At 33.1% G+C, this 13,821-nt stretch overlaps 2 protein-coding genes across 3 annotated transcripts; one reads left to right on the top strand and one right to left on the bottom strand.

Annotated features, from left to right (window-relative positions):
- Positions 1–720: 720 nt before the first annotated feature.
- LOC120188305 (CASP-like protein 4B1) lies at positions 721–12,185 on the top strand. Its single transcript, XM_039191762.1, has 4 exons — positions 721–749; positions 10,223–10,590; positions 10,686–10,821; positions 11,632–12,185. Exons 2-4 carry the CDS (start codon positions 10,334–10,336, stop codon positions 11,821–11,823), a joined length of 585 nt encoding a protein of 194 aa, XP_039047693.1. The 5' UTR covers positions 721–749; positions 10,223–10,333; the 3' UTR covers positions 11,824–12,185.
- LOC120188304 (probable WRKY transcription factor 33) lies at positions 11,949–13,821 on the bottom strand. 2 transcript variants are annotated; one of them, XM_039191760.1, is made up of 6 exons: positions 13,619–13,821; positions 13,434–13,523; positions 12,917–13,391; positions 12,675–12,836; positions 12,143–12,579; positions 11,949–12,089 (listed from the first exon to the last, which is right to left on the bottom strand). In XM_039191760.1, exons 1-5 carry the CDS (start codon positions 13,809–13,811, stop codon positions 12,162–12,164), a joined length of 1,338 nt encoding a protein of 445 aa, XP_039047691.1. In that variant the 5' UTR covers positions 13,812–13,821; the 3' UTR covers positions 11,949–12,089; positions 12,143–12,161. The 2 variants fall into 2 exon arrangements, with proteins under 2 accessions (XP_039047691.1, XP_039047692.1); XM_039191761.1 differs by lacking the exon at positions 13,619–13,821 and having other exon boundaries at positions 12,021–12,579; positions 12,917–13,401; positions 13,433–13,509.

Genomic DNA, 13,821 nt, shown 5'->3' with positions numbered 1-13,821 from the left:
TTTAAAACTTTTTCTAACAAAATTGGATTTTGAATTTTCTCCATTTTCAAAACATTTTGTTCCAACTTTATCAAAAAGAAGCTTTAAGATCATCAATTTTCTTTTGATGATCATCATTGACCTTTGAAAGTAAATTTTGCAAATCCAAATTTTTCTTTTCAAACTCTTCTAGTTTGATTTGTAAATCTTTGATTTTACTTTCAAGATCGTTGTTGGTTTTGGATATGAGTTTATTTTCATTTTTCAATTTTGAAACATCATTTTTATATTTTAGAAACAATTTCTCATAATCCGAAGCTAACCCATTATATTCCTCTAATAACTCATCATAGGATAAATCATCAAAATCAGATGAGTTAGAGATTACCTTAGAATCTTCCCCAAATGCCATCAAGTACAAGTTTACTACTTCTTGTTCCTCTTCATCAGAACCTTCTTCATCGCTCCATGTAGCCACATGAGCCTTGTGCTTATTCTTTGATTGACCCTTTCTCTTCAATTATGGGCAATCATATTTGACATGCCCGGGTTTTTTGAATTCATAGAAAATGATCGGGTCCTTTTCTTTTGGTTCATTTTTTAGGCCTTCACTTCGTTTGAATTTTCTTCCTTGGTAAGGTCTCATCATTTTTCTGAACCGTTTGGCAAAAAATGCCATTTCCTCATCATCGTCATCTTCATTAGAATCACTCTAATCTTTTGTGGATTTGAGAGCAACTCCAATGTTTTTATTCTTCTTCTTCTCCTTCTCCTTTGGTGTCTCGTCAATCTTATCGAGGTCCACCTCATCTTCAAGCATCATTTCATGAGTGAGGAGGGAACCGATTAGTTCTTCAAGAGTTAAGGATGTTAGGTCCTTAGACTCAATGATTGCCGTCTTCTTTGATTGTCATGATTTTGGAAGGGAGTAAACTAACTTCCTCACAAGCTTTTCATTTGAAATGATCTCTCCATATGATTTGAGACCATTGACAATCGTTGAGAATCTATCCGTCATAGTTTTGATATCTTCATTCGGTTTCATCCTGAAATTTTCATAGTTATGCATTAGAATACTAATTTTAGATTTCTTTACCTCATCGGTACCTTCATGAGTGACTTGAAGTTTGTCCCATATTTTTTTGGCGATTGTACAAGATGAAACTCTTCCGTATTGATCTGGTCCAAGAGCACAAAATATGATATGGATGGCTTTGGAGTTGAGCTAGAACATTTTTGTCTCTCCTTCACTCCACAATCTTGGATGAGTGAGAGGCTTGATGTATCTTCTTCTACGACATTCCATGCTCCCATGTCACTTGCTTGAATGAAGTACATCATCCTATTTTTCCAATAGGCATAGTTAGCCCCATTGAATAAAGGAGGCTTGTTGACGGCATCGAATCGAGACCGGAGTCAAAGTTTGAAGCGGAGGCTATTGATGACTTTGATTATCGATATAACTCTTCCCGAATCGACTCAAGAGGTGCACCTTCAAATGAGTTAGCTCTGATGCCAATTGTTGAGTAATCAATCGACGAATATGGCCAAGAGGGGGGGTGAATTGGCAATTAAAATTTTGGTGGAAGCTTTTGCAGAAAATTGAAAGTAATTGCACAGCGATTTAGAGTGGTTCGACTTTCTCAACCAAAGTCTACGTCCACTACCTTAGCTATCCACACTAAGGATTTTCCACAAATTCACTAATTTGTCTTTCTTTTGTGGATAAAGAGTAACCTTACAAACCCTCAAGAATTATACCCCAAATTCTTGAGAACACTCTCTCCCAAAGAGAACAATACAAATTTGCAAACTTACGAGGAAATCCTCACAAGGTAGATTGTTTGCACAATTCTAGAATAAAGAAAAGAACACTCAAGAATAATACAATTGAGCACAATAAGTTTTCTTGAAATAAAAACGAATATTGAATGAAAAATTGGCTTGAAATGCTCAAACTTGAGGTTTGATGCTTTCTCTTTGATTCTCTCTTGATTCTAGTTGGTTGATGTTTCTTGTTATTGATCAATGGCTTCTAAGCTTGCTTAAATACACCTTGAATCACTTTTGAACATTGGGGATCATTAATGAAGTTATTGTAGTCGTTTAAGTGTGAAAACAATTAATATTTCTGCTTGGAGCGTAGGGGGAATCGGTACCCCTCATGTCGGTTCCCTAAGTGTAAAATTCAAATATTTCGACCGTTGAACAGTGGGGGGAATCGATACCCCTGGGGGGAATCGGTTCCCTCCGAGCATACTGGAATTCTTGGAGCCAAACCATTCAGGAGGGAATCGGTACCCCCTTGGGGGGAATCGGTTCCCTCTGAACAATCTGGAATTTTTGGCTTTGAAATGGTTCGAAATATTTTGTAAAATCGTTTTGAAATTATTTTAAGATTAAAACTTAATTTTACACTTGAGTAAGGATTTAAAATGAACTTTGAAATACTTTGAGTAATATTTTGATATTCGATTTAATATATCGAATATGCTTAGAAAAATCTTTTTCAAAATTAAAATTCTTTTAATTTAATTTTTTATATCGAAACATCAAAATGCTTTCAACAATATATATCAATGAATCCATGAACATGCATTCTTACCATTGATCATGACATTTCAACTTACATGTATCTATTACACTATAACATATATGATGATAATATGCACATATATAAAACTTGTATTCTTATGCTAGTTTCACTTTAATTTATCTTTGGATCACCCATGTACGTTATTGAGAATAGAAGGTACGCGAGTACACAGAGGTTGTGCACAATGCCGTCACCACAGCTCGAATAAAATCCCACTAGGGGCACTGAATATTTGTCCCGAAGGACCACTATGTCCCGAAGGACCACTGATAATCCCTCGACTCTTGGCATGCCAATTATACCTACAGCTCTCACATTAAGTAACATAGGCTTAATTATAAAACAATTCTCATTTTCATATCTCTTCTATCACTTTTCACATAAACACATAATTCACTTCATATAAGTACACATAATTATTTTCATTATTTCCCATACCTAAATGGATTCTCATATAATTGTATTCATTTAAATAAGTTCATATTAAAGCATGAATAAATTATGCATGAAAGCACTATAGCATTAATACATATATAAATATGTATGTACATGAATGTGAAATCATAAGTTTAACTATAAGAGATAGACTCATTGCAAGTCTTATCTCAATACAATTTCATATGATATATGCACTCGCCTTAGCCTTGCTTTGACTCGATTCTAATCATTCGATTGTTCCGGAACAGGATTACACTCTAAATCTACATAGTAATACATTGATATATTTCAAATTATCACTTCTTACACTAAAAGAAATGTTATTTTTCATCTCTTACTAAAGGTATGTATCGATGCACTACACAGTGTATTGATGCATCCCTTAACGTGTGCATCTATGCACTATCTACTCATCGGTACAAAAATCTCATTCGATGTTTGTATTTTAAGGGGGTGCATCGATGCACTCCTCATGCATCGATGCACTAATTGCATTCGATGTTCATTTAATAAGAGTGCATCGGTACACATTGAATGTGTAGCGATGCACACAGCCTAAAAGGTTATTTTGGGCACGAAAATCCCTTCATAATCCTCTCAACACTTCATATTTCACCTCCTTTTATGTTTCTAACTTGCATACACCTACTTAAACTAATTATTATCCATTCAATACCTCTAAAACTTAAAAATCCAATCCTCCATATAAAATTCAAGAATCTCACTCAAATTCCAACATGTTCTAAATCTAATTCTAACACTTCATATCCCTAAATCAAGTTGGTGACATGTCAAATTCAACTTCCAATTCTCATTATGAACTTTATTTCAAAATTTCATTCAAGAACTCCTAACCTTTAATTCTTCCTACACCTTTCATCTTGTTGTTTTAAAGCAAATTAAACTTTCCTTAAGCTTAATTAGCATTTAATGATCAAAACCAAACTTAAATTTCAACTAACAATCAGCTTATGAGAAATCTCACCTTTGATATGAGTCTTCATGTGTAGAGAATAGAAGATAAGAATAGAACTCTGGAAGCTTATGTGTTTCTCTCTTCACTCCACATGGAAACATATATAACCATAACAATTAAATTATTTCCCTTGTCAATGACTGTTTTGTCCTTCTATTCCTTCTTCTTTCAATTTGACCCCATACCAAATTACAATATTATTCAATTATTCTACTTTAGTCACCAAATTCTAAAGTTTTACAATTTAGTCACTAACCCGTATTGAGGCTGTTACATCAAGTCTATCCCGATTACTTCAGAGTTTTCAAGAGTAATTCGGACATTTCTAAATTTCGGATACAAATTGTACTTCCGTTCAGTTCAATTTGGTCTTCTTGGTTGATTTGTCTAACGAATATCCACTTCTTAGTACCGAATGCGATCCAGAGTTGAGTTGAACTAAGTACTTCCAAAATTACCATCGATCCAAACTCAAGGAGACAAATAACCATTCAAGTGGTACTTATGCCATTTAGGTACTAATATAGCACTAGCTTTGTTTGACCCACTTAAGTTGTGTTCCATAACTTTTAAGAGCAGCACAACATCCATGTTTATCTGGATTTCTTAATTAATCCAAGACATTTACTTAGTCTAGACCATATTAGTCTAGACCATAAAGGCATTTTGGTCATTTTGGTGTTTATTTTTATTCATTCATTACAGAGCTCGAGGATATCCAATCATTCCTGAGCTTGGTGATATTCTTGGGTCATTTCCATTACAGGGGTATTTTGGTTATTTTACAGATCTGGTGTATTTCAATCCTTTCCTTCCATATGATCTTATTATTTAATTCAAACGTATCATCTTTTCTAGACCTTTCGAACAATTCTGACAAAAGAGCACCCTCGATAATTTATTCTTAACTCAGAGATTTTTAGGTTAATTGTCTTCTCAGAAGTTACCAACAGGTTATCAGGAATTTTCTGTACAAAGACAGGATCTTAACAATTAAATCTATAATTTATCGAGTTAAGTACGAATCCTTAAAGTACTTTCTCATTCAGGGTTAACTCGGACTATTTTTACCTCTTAAGGGCATTTTCGTAATTTCTTAACCAAATAATTTCAGTATTAACTCTTAACGAAAATAATATATTTTAGAGATCCTATGGTTAATTGCTTTCCCGAACATTCTCAGATCTTGAAATGATTCTCTTAACAAACCCTCTTGGGTTAAAAACTGGTTATCCAAATTTTCTAAGAAAACTAGCATTTTCCATACACATCAGTAGTTTCATCAGCGCAATATGTCTTTCCAGAGTTATTAAACAACTTCCAGGATCATTCTTGTCATTTTACAACATAAGGGTATTTTCGTAATTTAACCAAACCGAGGTATTCTCATAATTTCTCTTCTAAGTACCTTTAACATTTAACCTTTGATGATATAAAATATAAGTTACATATCCAGGGCTGATTCCTTTATCACTAATCACAGAACTTGTAATTTATTTCTAACAATCCCTCAATTTCTTATATTAGTCATCCGAGCCGTATTCAGTTATCGAATTTCTACCGCATTCATATCGAGTGTATGAATTAATTAAAACCTCAAAAGTGACAAAAATGTTCAATCATGCATTTACCAATATCAACATTTCCACAAAGCATAAAAAGTAGTAAAGTATTACCTCGATTTCCGTGCAATACTGATCGACCATTAATTTTCATTCTAATGCCCTCGATCCTTAATTCAACTTCCAATAATTCCTCACATACATAACAATATAAATTTCATAAAAAAATGAGGCTTAATTCTGAAAAACATATCGAATTGAATGATAAATCAGTGAAAAACAGCTTATCATATTCGAATTTGGTAAAACATACCCCAAAAACAGACTCAGGAAGTCAAAAAATGTCATAATAGGTATACCCTGAAAAAGTCAACGATAGTTCAATAGCCGGTCAACGCCGGTCAAAGTTCTGGTCAACGGTGGTCAACGGGTCGGGTCGGTCAATCGGGTCGGGTCAGATCTATCAAACCGGTTTTCTTTCTTTTTTTCACTGCCAGACGAAGCCCACTCTCAGGGGGTGGCGCATGGGGCGCGTGAACAGTGTTACGGTGTCCGAAAAATTGCCAAAAATTTCTAAAAAATATTTTAAGGCATTTTGAGACACTTACCAAGCTCGCTTCAAATTTTTGAACAGTGGAGAGCTCGATTCCGAAACATCAAAAGCTTTGACTTCCTCACCCCTCTACGCGCCGGTGACGACGGAGACACGGAGGACACCGGTGGACTCGAAACGATGCAAGGAACACAATGGTACGGGAGGTGTCGAAAACGAGTGGCCGGATCGATGTGAATTGACGAAAAACCAACGGAGATTGAGTTAAAACCGATGATACTTTCGGTTGAAATTTACGACAAAGGACGCCAATTCACGACGAGAGGTTTGAGGGGTTTTGTTCTTCGGTCGATAACGAACACGATGGTGGTTTCGGTTCGTCAAACGGTGGTCGACGGTGAGTAGATCGGAATGGAAAGGAGGGTCAACGGGGGAGGGAAATGGGGAATAATTCTACAGAAACATACGAGAAATAGGGGTTTATAATTCTCTCCAAAATAAAAATGGTTAAACTATGAGTTTAGTCACTGAATTTTATGTACTCCTAAAATGGTCTGCCAACTTTGAAATTTTATAATTTAATCCTCAATTTCTTCCAAATATACCAATTAAATTCATCACTTCTAATTTCTAAAATTTTAGCCCCTAAATTGGGGTGTTACAAATTTTAATATTAATATGTTATTTCAAGTCAAAAAAAATTAACATGTTGTTTCAAACACGAACCTAGTGATCTTGGTGGTAAAAGAATTGTTATTCCTTGAGATCCCGGGTTTGAGTATCAGAAATGTCAAGAGTACGAGCGTTCAATGTCAAATGGTTGAAAAAGTTATATTTAAATAGATATTACATTGTACTTACATCAGATTATCAAATATGTTATACTCATTAAGAGGAAAATTTTTCTTCTTAAAATGAAATTGAAAGTTTGGAGATAAAATTGAAATATCCAAAACTTTGAGGATTAATTTAAAATGAAAGTCATAGTTTAGGGATAAAATTAGAACATTTAAAAGTTTATAATCAATTTAAAATGAGAGTCATACTTTGATGACATATGATGCAATTAACTCTTAATAATTTTATTTTATTTAATGAGGGAGTAAATTTGAAAATAACTATAATATTTTTATCAATTTAATCATATAGTTTTATGAATCAAACAAATTCAGTTAATGATGAAATAATTGTTTTCCTTAGAAGTCTTGGATTTGAGCATGTCGTTTGTAGGAGTGTTAGAGCGTTCGTCGTTAAATGGTTAATTTTTTTGAACAAATACTACCTTACAACCACTCCAAACTAATAGAAAAATAATAGTTTTTCATATATATTGAATGTTATAATAATAGTTTACGACAACAATTTCTTTTAACAAACGCATTTTAATGCATTAAAATATTGTAATAGGAAAGTAGCAGACAGAATTAGTGAAATATAGATAGCAGGTCGATTATTTAGCCCAATACGTCTACTCCATTTTTATTTTAGGATTTACGGCAAAAGTTACAATGTAGTTGGAATTCATCACGTCGAAGTTACAGTTTCGTGGGATATAATTTTTTTAATGGGTTGTGGGAAGTGGGTCTTTGGGGCTAAATATATTTAATATATTTTTAGGAGTCCCATTAAAAAATATTTTTTTGGAATTTTAAAAAATATCATAAAAATATATTATTTTAATGGACACGGAACTCGTCACACCGGGGTGACGAGTTCTAACGGGTCAAAAATTTGAAGTTTTCAACCGTTGGCGAACGGGCAAATTTTTTTAAATCCAATGGCATGACGAGTTCCAACGGATATTTTGAGAGATGGTTTTAGTATAAAAAGGGGTTTAGTGGGAATGTTTTGATGTATGAGAAGTGAAAAAATTGATAATATCAAATAATGTGGTGTGACGGTAGTTATAGTTATGACAATTTATTGTTTTTTTATTTTAGTCATTTTAGATTTTTATAACCTAATTGAATTTAAAATTATTTTAGTCCAAAGTAATTATTATGACCTTTAATCATGCCAAATATCAAATTTATTATCCAAGGGCTTAAATTAAACCATGAAGTTAGTAGTTTACAACTTTACCCTTGTAAAGTTCCAAAATTATAATATTGTCCTTTTTAATCCAATGGCCAAGATTCAACATGAAAATCAACTTAAATCCAATGATCCACATTAAATCTTATCATTTTAAAGCATGGAAAAGACATTTTTTTCCCTTGCTTTATCATCTAGAAAAAAATTTCTGAATTTTCGATTCGATATGATTATCTGCATTTTTCTCAAACTTTCACACTTTATAACTTTTAACATAAACTCCGTATGAAAAATCTGAAACCCACGAAAACTTCATTTTTTGGGGTAAACTATTCATTTACATGACCAAGTTATACAACTTTTTATAATTACACTTTGGTCTCTAAATTTTGTAAAGTTTATATTTTAGCCATCAAACTTTTAATTTATTCATTTTGGCCACTAATCAAATTTTTGAGTATTACATTAATAACACAATTTTTATATATAGTGGACATTAATAAAATCACAGTGTAGTTTTAATCAACAAAATAAATACAAACATAATCAAATTCATATTTTAAGAAAGAAAATATAGATTTCAAGGTGGACACTTGTCTATCCTAAACTTATCTTGGATTCACTAATGAATTTAATATTTGAATAATTTTTTGGTCTAATTAAATATTAAAATTTATTTTTAAGATTTAATTTTGTATTTATTTTTTATTCAACTAAATATTTAAACTTAATTTATTGATCTAAATTAGTATCCGAACTTGAATTTTTTTATCTAAATTAATGTTTATAATAAATAATTTATTTGAATTGATAGAAACTTTAAAATTAAATATTAATTTAAACCTAAAAATTAAATCTTGATATTTAATTTAAAAAAATTTCAGTACTAAATTACACTTTAAATTGAAACATATGTATATATAGTGGGAAAACTTTACAGCGAATGGCTTATATTGTTATTAATATTTACCATTAATTTTAGAAGATAAAATTCACAAATCATCATTAATAAATTAAATCATTTTTTAGATATTAAATTTTTAAAACATCTGGATATTAAATTTTAGATTTTGTTACAAAATGAGTACAATATCATCACATGTATTTAAATAGGTGATATGACATGTTAAATTAATAGAAAATTTTCATTTGATTCTTTAATTGTAATTAAAATTTCATTTTACTAATAATTTAAATTAAAATAATTTTATTAAATTCATTGATTTGAAAACAAAATAGATAGAAATAAAATAAATATTATTTTTATTGTTATATTATAGATATTGAGTTTGTATCATATAATTTTTTTATATGTTAATATAGTTAAGGACTATTTAGATTATTTATTGAAGTTTAGATGTATTCGATGAACTAAAAAATTTCACTAAATTATATTTTTAAAATATTAAAAAATAAATTGTTATAGTATATTTTTAAAAAAAATCAGAATTTTATATATTTTAGTATTATTACTTTAAGATATTGAATATATATATATATATATAATGATATTTTAGTTATAATTGAGAGATCAAACAAGATATTTTTTTATTAATTTAATATGCTACATCACCCTCTTATCAACATTTAATGTTCGGTATTGATTTTTTAATAAAATTTAAAGTTTAATATTTATTTTGTAACTTTTAAAAATCCAATGAAAAATAAAATTACTTTAACAAAATTTGATGACTATTTATGAATTTTATCATATGAAAATCTTAGTAATGCATATTAAAATATGCCATTAGTGGTGTATATCGGTGTGTATCATGCATTATATACTCATCCATATTGATTGATTTTAGATGAATGAATATATGATTTTATGTTCAGAAATATAAATATTTAGAAAATTATATTAAAAATTTCATAAAGTATAAACTTATATTAAATTATTAATAAACTATATAAAAATACATAAATTATATAAAAATTTAATATTTTTAATATAAACATTATTATTTCTGGTAAATTTCGATCCATTTCTAGTTATGGGAATAAAATACAGGTACATAGCAAATGCAAAAATAAATAAAATAAAAGGAAAAACAAAATCTTTAAATAATAATAGTTTCTTATTTTTCTTTTTCCGCGAAAACTCTCCGCTTTTCTCCCTTTCTGTTTTTTCCGTTTTCTGTTTTGGTGACAGTAACTAAAAATCTCAGACTCAGATTACTAAACTGTGTTCCCATATGACGATTTTCCTCGAACCAACCCACAAGACCGACGCGTCATTGCCTACGGCCGCTGCCGAAGTGGAGACCCCCACTCCGGGAGTTGGGTCCGGCGTCTCCTCCATTTCCAGGCGTTGGAAGAGAGACGAATTGTTGAAGAAAGTGTCCTTGATCGCCAGAGGATTCGCTTTCTTCCTCTCTTTGCTCTCTTTTATAATCACCGCTAGCAACAAGCACGGTGACTGGCAAAATTTTGACAATTACGAAGAATACAGGTCATATCCAATCATATTAAATTCGATACAAATTGTTTTAAAAAATAAGGTTTAATTTGATTTCGGGATTGATATTCTTTATTATATTTCCGCAGGTATTTGTTGGCGATTGCAATTCTATCGACTTTGTACACGGGTGTACAAGCGTTGAGACACGTGAATGCGCTTTGGAACGCGATGCAGATTTTGGATCAACGTATCTCTGCCATGGTTGACTTCGTTGGGGATCAGGTTGCTTTTTCCAATGCTTTCACCAACTTATATATTATTAAAACTCTTCCTGTTTGGTTGCTAAATAAAAAAAAATAGAATATGATATGCATTCGTTTTCGTTAAACTACTAAGTCAAACGTTTCCTTGATCGAAATTTGATGATTAAAAAAGGTCATCGGTAGAGTTGATTACATGTAGGATTAGTTCAGTGTTGTCATTGCAGTTGAAAACTTACTTTCTGAAAAGTATTTGTTTTATGGCAAAAACCCTTCATTTAGTGATACTTTTACTATCAAAACTCAAAAGTGTTCTTAAATTATCAAAAACAATGCTAAACGCAGCCTAAGTTGATTTGCGATGTTCCTAAAGAGCATGGGATTCCAATAGCAGCAGCGTTTCATTGTAACATAGACGGTTCTTTTGACGATCGTGGTGCACTCTTTTTCCTCTACTAGGTGTAGAGAGGTTTTTTTAATGAGACTCATGTTTCTCGTCTTGTATGAATTATCGTATTAATCATACAAAACGATTGTTTTAAAAAAAACTGAGTTGCGATGTTTGTTTCTTTGTATAATTGTAGTTTACACGCATAGTACTAAATTACGTATGCGGAATTGGTGACAGACGTTACGACGTGATATCTTAAAAGTAACCATGTTTTTAAATTGCAGATACAATTACGAACTTTTGATGTAGCAGTAACCTTCAAAGTCATTAGGATACAGCCGTTACACTATAATGTGACTACAATTTAGTTCTATGTGTACATGTGCAAGTAGGTAACAAATAAATAGATGGAAAGGATTTTGAAACATTTGAAGTTTGCAGGTGGTGGCATACTTGTTGATATCATCGGTATCTGCGGCGATTCCGATGACAAACAGGATGAGACTGGGGGAAGACAACATTTTTACCGATTCCTTAGCTTCGGCGATCAGTGTATCTTTCTTTGCCTTCCTATTGCTGGCAATATCAGCCCTGATTTCGGGCTATAAATTGTCTACTCAATCATACATCTGATCAATTATTCTAGACCTTTTTCCCGTTGCTCTTTATTGTATGTTGGATTGATTGCTATGGAAGCACATAACAGAAAATGTGAAAGAAAATAATAGAAAGAAGATTTCACCCTGTCAAATTCGAAGTTTATTGAACACCCAAAATTCGTTTTTCTGTTTTCTACTCTTACAATCTGCTACAAAGTTGAAAACAACAAATGAATAAATGCACTGATTCTGTGTGTTGTGTATTGGAGTCCTAGAGCCTACAGAATCAAGCAACTATATCGATAGATATACCTAAAATTACAAGCAAAACTATTTGATAAACATATTCCTACAGTTAAGTTGTTTCCCTTTTCAGGACAAGAATCCATCCAAAAATGAATCATCCCTGGGTTCATCCTTAGCAAATACCGCGTCCGAGAATTGTGTTTGGTTCATGTAGGAGCCGATTGGCTTTGACAATCTCGAGAACCCGAAGCCACCATTGTTGTGCTGCGGTATTTCCCAGGTAGATCCGGAGTTGGGGTAAATTATATTGAGAGGATGACTTTGGACAGCTGAAGGCCTTATAGGCATGGCCATGGGAGCATTAACATTGTTCGCGGTTGCAGTGGAAGTAGGCCTATTCATCGCATAGGCCCTTCCACGTGCGGCCGGGACATCATGGTTGTGTTTCCCTTCGTAAGTATTTATCACGGCTCTCAAATCACGGGATGCTCGTTCGACGTGTTTCCTAACCGGACAACCTATCGTCGTACACTTGTAGTAGCTCCTGCATAAAATCAACAACCCAAAAACTTTAGCTGAAGTTGAATTGAATGTATTCAACCACCTATCACCTACACAGGTTTAGAGCAATGAAATTACCTTGGATTGGGGTTTCCCTTGACTACTTTCTGCCCATATTTCCTCCATCTATAACCATCATCGAGAATGTCGATATCACTCGTCGTTTGCACGACTATTCTCGGCTCTTTCACCGCCTTGCTACCGTAACCTATAATGCCCTCATTCTCATTTTCACCTTTCCTGCAAAAGGAAGCATACATAATCAAGAGCAGACACATTAACGGTGAGAATTCTGTTGTTTTCTGGTAGGCCAAGCTTACCATCTTTTGGAATCCGGTTCATTTTCATTGATGTCATCACCATTAGTATTACTTATAGGTGAAGCTTGGTCAAACTCATCTTCTTCAACGGAACCCGATAGTGTACCATCTTGCATCAGAAAGGAGCCGACCGATTGATCCGATATCTCCGCCGAGTTCGACGATGAAGCCTGAGAACCTCTCATCAATTGAGGTTTGGGATGGTTATGGCTACCCTTATAAACTATCTCGGTTATCTGTCCATCCAAAGATCTCTCCACTTTCTTCTTCGTGGGACAGTTCGGGTACGTGCACTTGTAATAACTCCTTGGATTTTCACTCCCTTTCACTAGCTTTTGCCCGTATTTCCTCCAATTATAACCGTCTTCAACCTTCCTGTTGTTCACATACTGAGACGTTTGATGGTATTGGGTACCCGAATTGGTCATCTCGGTTTGTTGTTGCTTCACGGACTCACCGAAATCCCACGCCGGCTGCTCGATGGAAGCCATGTTGGTCGACTGCGGCGGCGGCCTCGGCTGTGGTTCGAGTACTTGGAAAGAGAAATCAAACGCCTTGGGCTTGGTTCCTTGTTGATCGGCAAAAGACCCAGTAATATTCGGAGAAGGAAAAATCTATGGGGAAAAAAAGCAAGAGTTAATTGCTATTCATATAGTTCATAGTGAATTAAATTAGAAATGATTAAGAATCATACATTAGAAGTGGGGAAAAGAACAGGTGAGTCCAGGAAAACAGTGGGGCTAAAAGGCGAAGAAGATGGAACAAGAGCTTGTGAGATTGGTAAAGAAGAAGGAGCAAATGATTTGAAGTTTGAGACTTGAAGTTCCAGCCAAGTGGCGGCGGTGGTGGATTGGTTAACGTTGTCCATGTTCATAAAAGGAGAGGAAGCTGCCATGAAAAACAGA

Source organism: Hibiscus syriacus, unplaced genomic scaffold, assembly GCF_006381635.1.
Source record: "Hibiscus syriacus cultivar Baekdansim isolate YM2019G1 unplaced genomic scaffold, ASM638163v2 tig00116943_pilon, whole genome shotgun sequence".
In the NCBI taxonomy this organism is placed as follows: domain Eukaryota; kingdom Viridiplantae; phylum Streptophyta; class Magnoliopsida; order Malvales; family Malvaceae; genus Hibiscus; species Hibiscus syriacus.
This window is presented reverse-complemented; position numbering and strand designations above follow the sequence as displayed.

Bases quoted from the DNA above. Each gene is read 5' to 3' on its own strand.
- LOC120188305 (XM_039191762.1), top strand. From the start codon at position 10,334: ATGACGATTTTCCTCGAACCAACCCACAAGACCGACGCGTCATTGCCT. The intron at 10,591-10,685 runs GTCATATCCAAT...ATATTTCCGCAG, and splicing joins GACAATTACGAAGAATACAG to GTATTTGTTGGCGATTGCAA. The intron at 10,822-11,631 runs GTTGCTTTTTCC...TGAAGTTTGCAG, and splicing joins TTGACTTCGTTGGGGATCAG to GTGGTGGCATACTTGTTGAT.
- LOC120188304 (XM_039191760.1), bottom strand. From the start codon at position 13,811: ATGGCAGCTTCCTCTCCTTTTATGAACATGGACAACGTTAACCAATCC. The intron at 12,837-12,916 runs GTAAGCTTGGCC...TTCCTTTTGCAG, and splicing joins GAACCGGATTCCAAAAGATG to GAAAGGTGAAAATGAGAATG. The intron at 12,580-12,674 runs GTAATTTCATTG...GATTTTATGCAG, and splicing joins AAGGGAAACCCCAATCCAAG to GAGCTACTACAAGTGTACGA.